This window comes from Suillus paluster, assembly GCF_016628075.1.
Source record: "Suillus paluster strain FC165 chromosome Unknown EDB91scaffold_22, whole genome shotgun sequence".
Taxonomy (NCBI): domain Eukaryota; kingdom Fungi; phylum Basidiomycota; class Agaricomycetes; order Boletales; family Suillaceae; genus Suillus; species Suillus paluster.
Genome location: NW_024537582.1, coordinates 103,531 through 115,069, shown reverse-complemented (window position 1 = coordinate 115,069; position 11,539 = coordinate 103,531). Strand labels below are relative to the sequence as shown.

General features: G+C 45.3%; 1 protein-coding gene across 1 annotated transcript; it reads right to left on the bottom strand.

Annotated features, from left to right (window-relative positions):
* Positions 1-10,299: 10,299 nt before the first annotated feature.
* EDB91DRAFT_1081582 (uncharacterized protein) lies at positions 10,300-11,080 on the bottom strand (the record flags this gene model as incomplete). Its single annotated transcript, XM_041315394.1, has 5 exons — positions 10,300-10,370; positions 10,411-10,463; positions 10,610-10,653; positions 10,688-10,909; positions 10,937-11,080. The coding sequence occupies 5 exons, from the start codon at positions 11,078-11,080 to the stop codon at positions 10,300-10,302; spliced, it is 534 nt and encodes a 177-aa protein (XP_041177729.1).
* Between the last annotated feature and the right edge of the window lie 459 nt (positions 11,081-11,539).

Here is an 11,539-nt window from a genome sequence, read left to right as displayed (position 1 = left end):
GGGGCGATGCTGGAAACTATGAAATGGGTATACTTTCACCTCAATACCGCTACTCAGGTGATATTCGACCTTGATGTCATGTCGAGTGCAGGTTCAGGTTCGAGTAGAGGATGGTCTGGATAATTTCGATGTCAAAGCAATATTCAGATGATTATACTAGACTCACCATCATGATTGAACTCAGCACCAACATCATACGCAAAATTGTTGTGTCTCTTGACTATTAGAAAACAGATCAGTAGACAGGGTATGTGTTATTTAGAGGAACATACTTGTGTTGGTCCTGGTACTAGGTATTGGTAAAGCCGGTTGATTCAGATGCTGTCTGTCTGACTCTGAATCAAGCACTGAGCTCATTGCTAAATAACAAAATATCGACATACCCTTCTCCTGCCGAATGGCATCGACAATTAGTTGATCTTGATGTCTCTTTTCCGCGTTTGTCTCACATGCTTTCCTGTGAGTGGTCCATCCTCGTGGCTTGATATTGTTGCTGCATAAATCGCAGAATTTTGTGTGGTCGGGGGCCATTTTGTTAACAATAATGAAGGTTTGAGAGGAAGAGCAATGAACGCACTGATGGGCACTGATAACAGGTTTAGTAAGGTATGCATTTGACACGTCATGTGATTCAATCAGCTTGTAATAAATTGGAAGTCAGAAATCAACATTACCTTATGATTTCAGGGCGCTATCTGCATTGACATGTAATTTCAGGATGCATTTCAACGGCATGTAAATATATGTAAATAACAGCTCATTGCAACCGCTTTCGCAAATTTCCGACATAGGATGTCGGGCAGAGCGGATATTAATATTGGTGGAGTGGTCAGATCAGGTATATGACAGCCTCAGGCAGTTCATAGCATTAGTCAACAAGACCACAACTTGATAATAGCAACCCACTGGGGATCCATACAACTACATCTTCCAATTGGCATTTAGATATGGCCAATTGTTAACAACTATGCCAAAGCCATGTTCAACCTCGATCTGTACTGCAGACATCCTTGAGTTAAAGTCTTGCTCTTCTGGGGTGTGAACACCAGCTCCAGAATATGGGCTGATGATATGTGGACCAAGACCATATGCAGGATTGCCAAAGATTTGTAGTGTCCTCTCCTCTAGAGGTGCATCATCAGGAACATCCTCCAAAAATGCACATTCTGACAGCTTGGCAAGCAAATCACTTTCTGAAAGTAAGAAATTGTCATTCCGATGTCCCCCATATGGTCCAAAAAGGTGTCCAATCATGCCATTGGGAAGCATGACTGCCTGGAACTTCAAAGCATGATATTTCTTGTATCCATTGTAGGCTTGCCACTGATATTTTGTAGGGTGACAGATCCTTCATATAGTGCAGTCAATGAAACCGAAGATGGATTGCAGTGGAGCACCATGAGCATGGATGGCATTGGCGTAATGGTTGAGGTTGAATGAATGAAGAAGGTGATCATGATCAAAATCAAGTAGGTGGTCCCAGGATGTATCCAGAAACTCCACGAGCTCATTGATATACTTGGAAAGTGATGACTGGGAGTGATCATACTCTGAGGTGAGCATGTACAAATCACTGGCAGAATGGAGACAAGCACATAGCAGATAAAGTGCCTCTATGCTTGTGAAGACATAACATGATAATGTTGAAAAGCTATCTGGGATTTGCAGAGCTTGCACTAAATCACAAAGCTCAAAAAAGGTGAAACTACAATGACATCATTTATCTAGTGTATTCCAAGACTAGAACATGGTTGTTACCGAAAACACTAGAGACACTCCCTGTCTCGAAGATTTTGAAGCCACTCAATGGTGATACGGTGGCCACCTTGTTCAGGCCTTGGCTTTTCTTGGCACTGCTGTTCTCGAAGCTGAGCTGTTAAGCTTTGAAATTCAGAGACTCTATCAGCATCAACAACAACACTGGATGCTGCTGCTAGTGTTACAGGTTGTAGGACTGGGGGTGGTCGAGGAGGTTCAAGTAGTAGAGGGAGAACTAGCAGTAATCCTCTGAGGTTGTCCATTGAATTTCGTTGACAGTACAATTGGATTCTTGCTATGTATTTCACAGAACATGTAGTAACAGTGTCATATACCGGATCCGAGCACATCCAATACCACCTGTGAGCATCCCTAATGCTGGTCTGACCCCCTGTTTCCCCGTCCACTTCATTCCTCCTTCTCCGACAATGCATGAAGTGTATCTCAGCAGGACTAGCCCTGCTACCTCTGCCCAACCCCATTCCGCTCCTCCAACACTACCCCTATGTCCTCTGACATTATACCCCTTCCATCCAACCCTATCTGGAGTTCTGCTCCTCCACCCTATCAGTCCGCCTGATCCTACTCTTACTCCCTCTGCTTTTCCGACCTGCTTGGTTCCTTTAGTTCTGCTCGTGTTACACCACCCAATGGGTAGTCCGCCCAACTGCCTCACTGGTCCACTCCTAGACTAGGAACCACTCAACTGGTCCTATCTCCTTTTAGTATCATAGTTCCTCTTTTCAGATCACTGGTAATCCCTATACCCGAGTGATTTCTGATCTGTCGCATACATACTATTCTCCAAGCCTCTTTCTCGTATGTCTCAGTCATCTCTTTTGTAATCCTGTACACTCAGCACATTGCCTTCTGCTATGCTATGCTACTTACTTAGAGTATATAAACATATGTACATCTGTCTGTAGATCCTTAGTCTGAATATTACCTTTTCTAAGCCCTGCTCTCTTGTCCTTGTTCTCAGGCAAACCTTTGACAACTCCTGTTTGCCAGCCTAGGGGATTGACTCCCTAGGTCGGCTACCTTCTCTGCTCTTCCGACTTCCCACACCTCCGCCGCATTTCCCACGCATCAGACTTGTGGCCAATACCCTCGTACCTCTGTCCTCCGTGTTCCTGTTCTGCTTCGGAACTCATCCGAGCAGTTCCCTCTGCTCTGTTCCTTCTGTTAGCTCCAACTGCAGTAGCCCTCCGACCCTCCCCTGTAGGATGGACCAATCTCCCCCCAATGTTTCCATGCTTACCTAGTAGTCCGTCGGTCCTCCTTTGGAGGACCTCTGCTCCAATGTCCTGTCGGAGATCATAGAACTCAAATCAGACTACAATCTGAAATTAGGGGCATGTACTTGGGTAAGGGGCGCAGCGCACAAGCTGAAGCCAAGCCCCTCAGGCTCCATCTTACCCTGGAGCATGGTCTTAACAAACAGCATGTATGTAATAACTCTGGCAAAGTCCATTGCATGTATGTAATAGCTCCAGCAAAGTCTGTTGCATGGGTGGAGTGTCTTGTTTGGCCAAGAGATTTTGATTTTGGGCACTGCAAATATGCTCTAATCAAGTGCACTGTTGGCAAAGTGGTGCTTTGCTGTAACACTTTATGGGAAATGAAACTTGGACTGTTGCTTTTCAGACTTAATAGACTTTCTTGAAAGTGAATTCAGGGTGTGCTTAAGTTCACAAGCATGAAAAGTGGCAGAAGCAGAATTAATTGCAATAAGTGTACAATAATGAACTGAACTACTGTAAAGTCTCCATGCAAGGAATTCTCACAGCAGTGACAGCTCCACAGATGGTTCTGTGGCCTACAGAGACCCACTTCTGAGTCATTGATGGTGTTAAGGTTGTGCTCAAGGGGGAGGTTACTCAAAGGGCTTCGGCTTCAGCTCGTGCGCTGCACCCCTTACCTGAGTACATGCCCTTAATTTCCAGGGGCAGAAGAGAAGTCCGATGGAAGTCCAGGAAGTCTGGAGGTCAGACGTCGGGGGAGTTCGGCGGAACTCCGGAAGACTATGAGGGAAATGGAGTAAGGCTACTGCGGACAAGTTTGGAGTAGAAATGGAACAGAGGTTAGACTACCCTAAGGTAGAGCCAGAGATTTAGTCCTAAGGTTTAACCCCTAAGACTCGGAGGTAGACAAGAGATGAGACTCAAGTCCAGAGATACAGGAATGAGCAGAACTAAGATGATATTCGAACTGAGGAGTTCCGGAGTATTACAGGAGTTTATATACTGTAGGTATCATATAAGTAAATCAGTCAGCAAAGGTAAGGGCTATGTACAAAGCATGTGGAAAGTCTATTAGTAAGTGTACACAGATCAAAGCAGTGAGGTCAGAAATGAAACAAGAACGGACAGATCAGTAAGCATAGCGGAAAGGACATAACCGGTAGCCAGAGCAATAACTATTCTAAAAGGAGATAGGGGTGAGTACGGAGATGAAGGTGGAGCGCCAGGCAAAATAACAGGACAGAGGACCGGACTTTAGTGGTGGGGTTCTGGAATTCCGGATCCGGAGGTACGGGATATGACAGATGGTGTATTTCCCTCTGGACAGGCCATGCAGGATAAAATGATTTCTGGTGGTGAAGCACAGTTATCACACTCACCAAGCTTGTACTAGTAGCCCATATATGCTAGCCAATCACTCCTTTGCAAATTGTGATAGTTGAACCACATATACATGTAGCAGGTAGAACAAACTCACAAGTTACAATAACCAGAGGGCTGAGTGAAATACCAATGTGAGAAAGGAATCCTGAGTAGGCACTAGTGTGCTAGTAAGTTGATCCTAATGAGAGTCAGTATTGCTAGTCATCCCAAGGGGTTGCTACTGAGAGATATTCTTCTGCATGTTTGTGTGTGAAGGGGAATAAGAGTGGATGGACTTGTGACTGATGTGGCTACTTGCAGTGGAGTTGCATGCAAGATGTGGAGCAAAGATGAGTTACAGACAAAGGATGTGGATGCATGGTGCAGCATGTTAAGACAAGGGTGCAATGTGGATCCAATGTGGAGTGCATATAGCATAGTACTAGGTAAATGGGTAACAGGTATGTGTTAGGTACTGTGCTCAGACAGAGAAGTGGAGGGGTCAGGGCTTGGCATGGCTTCAGCTCTTGTGTTGCACCCTTAGCCGAGTACATGCCCTGAATTTGGAGCGGAAGGGATCAAGGGAGAAGGAGGTAAGGGCTTATTGGGGGAAGTAAGGATAATAACTTAGAGCACAGCTCTAAGTTGGAGTGGAGGAGCAGAGGCAATAACAAGGTGAAACTTGTGTCTGTTACGCGAAACCTCTCAGATGAGATCCGGCAGTGCTAAACCCGCAAGGGGCATTCAAAGTGTGGCCTTCGGCGCTAGCCCAGCAAGGGGCTTGCCTGCGCTAAGTCTGAGTAAGGGTTGAGGCCCTTACTTGCATAGAGTCAATTGGAGTTTCTCAAGGATATGATCCAAGAGACAGAGTTCAACTCAAGAGTATTGTCTCAAGAGAAGATGGTTCTTTGCACAGAGGGAGTTCTCTTTAGGTAAGAGAAGTTCAGACCCAAAGACAAGTGTCAGATGAGAACCGAGTAGATTCAAGTTAGAGAATCTGTCTACAAGAGAAGTGATATATATATATACGTAAGGTGAGATACTGGTGGAACGGTAAGGGTACAGGGTAACGGAGGTATTACCGAAGTATCGGTAAGGGTCAAGGGTATGTATGAGTCACATACGAAAAGGGGTAAGTAGTACTGGTTGAACGGTAAGGGCAAAGGGCGTGGGGAATCTCCATCAAAGAAGGAGAACCGGGACAGTGGTAAGGGCATAGGGTTTGGGAGAAGCCATGGCTTCTGTGATCTAGGGGTAGAAGCAAGAGCTTCTTGTGTTTCAGAATAACAGGATCAAAAAGAGAGAGATAGAAATAGAATTGTAACCATGGTCTGGTCCAGACGAGTCTGAAGAATGAAATGACGCATAATGCTCATGTTACTGTAACAGTGTCTGGAGTGAGCAAAGTCCTATGGAGAATTCCCACAGTAGAAACTGGGAGAAGACAAGTAATATTAAGACTAAGGAACTACAAGCTAAGTACAGGATATGTTTATATACTTCTAAGTAAAGAGGCAGTGATCAGTAGTACATAGCATAAGGCTATGTGCTGAGTATGCAATTTGTAAGTATTAGTACAGAGGAAAACATAAGTTGGAGTGGATATCAATATGTACATGACAGATCAGTAATTGGGCAGTTATAGGGATAACCAGCAATCTTGTTAAGGTCATGCTCAAGGGAAGAGTAACTCAAAGGGCTTGGCTTCAGCTCGTGCACTGTGCCCCTTACCTGAGTACATGCCCTTAATTTCCGAGGGGTAAAAGGGAAGTTCAATGGAAGTCCAGGTAAGTCCAGAGGTCAAAAACAGGGGGAGTTTGGCGGAACTCCAGAAGGCTAGGAGTCAATAGAGTAAGGCTACTTCGGACAAGTCCAGAGTAGAAACAGAACAGAGATAGACTACCCTAAGGTAGAACCAGAGATATAGTCTTAAGGAATAAACCCAAGACTTGAAGGTGGACAAGAGATCAGACTCAAGTCCGGAGAAACAGAAATGAGCAGGAACTAAGATGATATTCGAACTGAGGAGGTACAGAGTTTTACAGGAGCTTATATGCTTATCAGGTCTCATGACTACTTATCAACATGTCCAACACATGAACACTTACTCATTATGCTTACACAGATGGTTACTCATACTAGTCTCTGATTGGATGATCCAACATTGTGCCACTTCTTGTCTCTTTTTCTGATTGGTTGACACAATCTTTCTATTCTTGCTTATCTTTTGTGATAAGGTCATCTACCTACAAACTGGCCCTAAACCATCTTCTTGTTACATATATATACCACACCTCCTGTACTTGCATTCCTTAACTTGAATCTACTAGGTTCTCCCTGATAACTTGAGTTCACCGATCTAGCTGCCTCTCAGCAGACTAGCCTTGACATCTGATCTAGCGAGCCCTTGACATTCAACTAGCCTGAACCCTTGATCTAGTGGATCCTTGACATCCGACTAGCTGGAACCTGTGATACTGCCTTAGTCTTGATCATCCTTTATTGGATCACTAAGGAAGAACTATCCTAGTTGTAGCACCAACTGGGTTGAATGGAGACAGGCAGAGTGGAAGTGTGAGGAAAGCAGGAAGGGTATAGGGTTGGGCAGAGCAGATATCAATATTGTTGGAGTGGTCAGATCTGGTATACAACAGTATGACAAGGTAATGGATATGAAAAGGTATGCAGAAACTATGTGAAATACACTGGGATCTGTTCTGGAACTTTGTCATATCCTGTACCTCCTGGACCCAGAATTCCAGATCTCCCCTATGAAAGTCCAGGGTCTCCATCCTGTTGTCCGCCCTGCCTGCTCCAGTTTTCATATCCATACTCACACCTATCTCCTTTTAGAATAACTGCTCTCCGGCTACCTGGTTGTATACCTCTCCACTTTGCTTACTGATCCATCCATCTGTACTTCATTTCCGACTTCATTTCTTTGATCCATTGTACACTTACTAATAGACTTTCCATATGCTTCAGGCATAGCTTTTACTTTGCTGACTGATTACTTACATGATACCTACAGTATATAAACTCCTATAAAACTCCGTTACTCCTCAGTTCGAATATCATCTTAGTTCCTGCTCATTCCTGCTTCTCCAGACTTGAGTCTGATCTCTTGTCAATCTCTGAGTCTTAGGGTTATTCCTTAAGACTACATCTCCGGCTCTACCTTAGGGTAGTCTATCTCTGTTCCATTTCTACTCCAGACTTGTCCGAAGTAGCCTTGCTCTATTCACTCCTAGCCTTCTGGAGTTCCGCCGAACTCCCCCTGCATCTGACCTCTGGGCTTACCCGGACTTCCGTTGGACTTCCCCTCTACCTCTTGGAAATTAAGGGCATGTACTCAGGTAAGGGGCACAGTGCACGAGCTGAAGCCAAGCCATTTTGAGTTACTCTTCCCTTGAGCATGACCTTAACAAAAGGTGTAATTAACCAGACTAGAAACTCCATGTAGTATTATGTGAGTTTTAGCTCTGCTAATCCACACACACACCATACAGCTATGGCTGCTAGAGCTGCGAAATCAGGTAAACCTACCAAATGTGCCAAGCTGAAGGAACTTGATGCTTCAAAGGGAGATAAGTGGGAGTTATCATGGTGTTCCATGTGTGGATTTTGCAAGCACACAGGTCACATCTGGAAAAACTGCCATACTCACCTAGCAAAATCAAACTCACCAAACACATCAGCACATATTCCCCCATCATCCTTGCAGAGCACTAATCTGTCAACTCTCACACTAGGACAACCTGATGACATCCCATCCTTTCTTCGCCTTTTCACACATTCTGCAAGATTTTCTAATACGAGCATTAGTTCCTTCTCATTCCACATAGATTCTGCTGCAACCGCACATATGGAATTGGACTACTCTCATTTTACTCATTATTCTGCCTATGATCCACCTATAATGGTGAAACTTGCAAATGATGATGTTGTTTTTGCTCCTGGTTGGGGGATTATAAAGCTAGTGCTTGTTAGAGACCATGCTCGAATGGAGAAGTGGAGGGGTTGGGGCTTGGCTTCAGCTCTTGTGCTGCACCCTTAGCTGAGTATGTGCCCCAAATTTGGAGCAGATCTGACAATGTTCGAGGATAGGACAAGTAGACCTGCTTAGGTCCGCTTTGGCAGGCTTAGGAGGTAAGAGCTGCTAGCGGTAATCCGACTAGGAGCAGAGCAGAGAAGGCAGAGGAAGATTATTGGAACAGAGGGAGCAAGGGGACAATGGGGGATGTCAGAGAAGTAAGAGTGAACACTTTAGAGCACAGCTCTAAAGTCAGGAGCAGAGGGACGGAGGTGATGACAAGGTAAACTTGTGTCTAGAGAGAGCAAAGTCCTATGGAGAATTCCCACTAGTAGAAGACTACGGGAAGACAAGTAATATTCAGACTGGGGTCTAGCTAAGTACAGGATATGTTTTATATATGTCATATACCTGATCTGACCGCTCTGAATATCAATATCTGCTCCGCTTTCCGACCCCCTCCGCTCCATCCATCCTCTGCTCTGTCCAATCACAGTCCACATTCCTGCTCCTATGCTTCCGCTCAACCACTCAACCGGTTCCCTTCCTATAATGTCTCCATTCAACTGGACCTCTTTCCCCTTTTAGATATATACTTTCCCCTTTGGTACATAGACCCTTACTTCCGGATCACCAGTAATTCCTATTACCGCCCAATCACTGATCCGACGCATACATATTGATATCCGCTCCGACTTATGTCTTCGCCTGTGTAAAGTACTTACAAACTATATCCTTGGTACATAGCTTTACAACATAGTTATCCTGATCACTGCCTCATACATAGAAGTATATAACATATCCTGTACTTAGATATTTTCCTCAGTCTTAATATTACTTGTCTTCTTGCAGTTACTACTTGTGAGAATTCTCAGTAGGACCTTGCCTCCTCTGGACACAAGTTTCAACTTGTTGTCACCTCCAACCCTCCAACCCTCCGCTCCGACTTAGAGCTGTGCTCTAAGTCTCCCCCTTGTTTCTCCGCCCCTTTCAATATTCCCCTCTGACCCTTTTCCATCCTCCGCATTATCCTCCGTCTTCCCCGCTCCTACCAAACATTCTCCCTGCTCCTATCCACCCTCCGCATCACTCCCCACCTTCTCTGCTCCGCTCCTAGTTGGCCTGCCGCTAGTAGCTCTTACCTCCTGACCCTCAAAGCGGACCTAAGCGGTCCACTCGTCCTATCATTGGACCTACTCCAAATTCGGGGCACGTACTTGGCTAAGGGCGCAGCGCAAGAGCTGGAAGCCAAACCCCGACCCCTCTGCTTCCTGAGCTGGCACTGGTACCTAACAATATACTTCTAAGTAGGAGGCAGTGACTGGTTAGTTCTTGGTAGGAGGCTATGTACCAAGCATACAATTTGTAAGTAAAAACATAAGTTCGGGGTGGATATCAATATGTACACATCGGATCAGTTAGACTGAGTGGTTATAGGAAGTACCGGTGATCCAGGAAGTAAGTACTATGTGCAAATGGGGAAAGTATATACCTAAATGGGGCAAGGAGATTTACAGTAGAATGGATGGTGCAGAAGGCAACCAACGAGGCTGGTCGAGCGGAGCTGTAGGAGCCGATGCAGGAGCTGACTGGGACAGGCAGAGGGTGGACGAAGCAGAGGTGGTAGGATAGCAGGGGAAGTAGGATGTTAGGTGGAGCGGATATTAATATTGATGGAGCAGTTGGATCAGGTATATGACAGTGCTGAACAATGGCACAAGCTGGGAACCTGCTGAGATTCCTTTCCTACATGTCCCTGACCTACAATGCATGCTGATATCAGTCTTGGCTCTTGCATCAGAAGGCATTTTCTTTGCAACTGAATGCCAAGGGAGGTTCAATGCAACATGCAGATGGCACTCCTATTGCACAAGTCAACTGCACTTCAGGTCTTTATTATCTTCATGCCAAATATGGTGAAAACCATACTGCCTTCACAGCAAAGTCTGTCTCAAGCACACCATTGCCAATGACTGTTTGGCATGCACAGATAGGCCATGCAGCCAATTATACCTTGTTCAAAGCAGAGAAAGTGGTCAAAAGACTTGTCCTTGATAATGGCAGACCTGTGGAACATGGTGATCATATTGATTGTGTGTCATGCCTAATGGGAAAGCAGAAACACTTTCCATTTTCATCCCACACTCATCATCGCACAAAACCCTTGACAACTCCTGTTTGCCAGCCTAGGGGATTGACTCCCTAGGTTGACCGCCTTCTCTGCTCATCTGACTTCCCATGCCTCCACTGCCTTTCCTGCAGCATTGACTTATGGCTAATACCCTCATACCTCTGTCCTCCAGCATTTCCATTCTGCTTCAGGACTTTGTCTGAGCAGTCTCCTCCGCTCTGTTTCTACTGTTATTTCCGACTGCAGTAGCCCTCTGACTCTCCCCTGTAGGGTGGACCAATCTCCACCTGATGTTCCCGTGCTCATCCAGTAGTCCATCAGCCCTCCTTTGGAGGACCTCCGCTCCAATGTCCTGTCAGAGCTTGTAGAACTCAAGTCGGACTACAATCCAAAATTAGGGACACGTACTTGGGTAAGGGGCACAGTGCATGAGCTGAAGCCAAGCCCCTCAGACTCTGCCTTACCCCTGAGCACAGTCTTAACAGTCACCCTCAAAATGCTAGCATTGTTCAAAGCTTCCCATAAAGGCTTTGCAGGACCACAACCTGTCATGGTGGCAATTTGACCTGGCATCAACTAGCTTTCTTGTCCCCATAGAAAAAAGCAGATGGTCAGAGAAGCATCAGCAAGCATCCACTCTATTCTTCATGCTCATCACCAACTATGAACACCAGTTGCACCTATAGGGAGAAAAGACCTTACTTTGTTATGTGGGAACTGTTCATCACAAATGACATGACCAGCTGGTCCTAAATCAAGGCTTCAATATCAGCATCTTCAACAATGCACTATATGGTACCTTATTGGATGACATATGGGAGACAGAACACAACAAGAGTCTGAAGTTGGTACATGTCGTCTCAATCATTGGTAAACTGTTTGAATATTGACACAACTGTTTTTCTTTCCTTCTTTCATCACATATCCTATCCTACAATGTACACCTCCACTTGCTTCCCTTGAACTGTTGCTGTCAATGCTTCTTGCTACCTGGGCTTGATATTTGCCCCT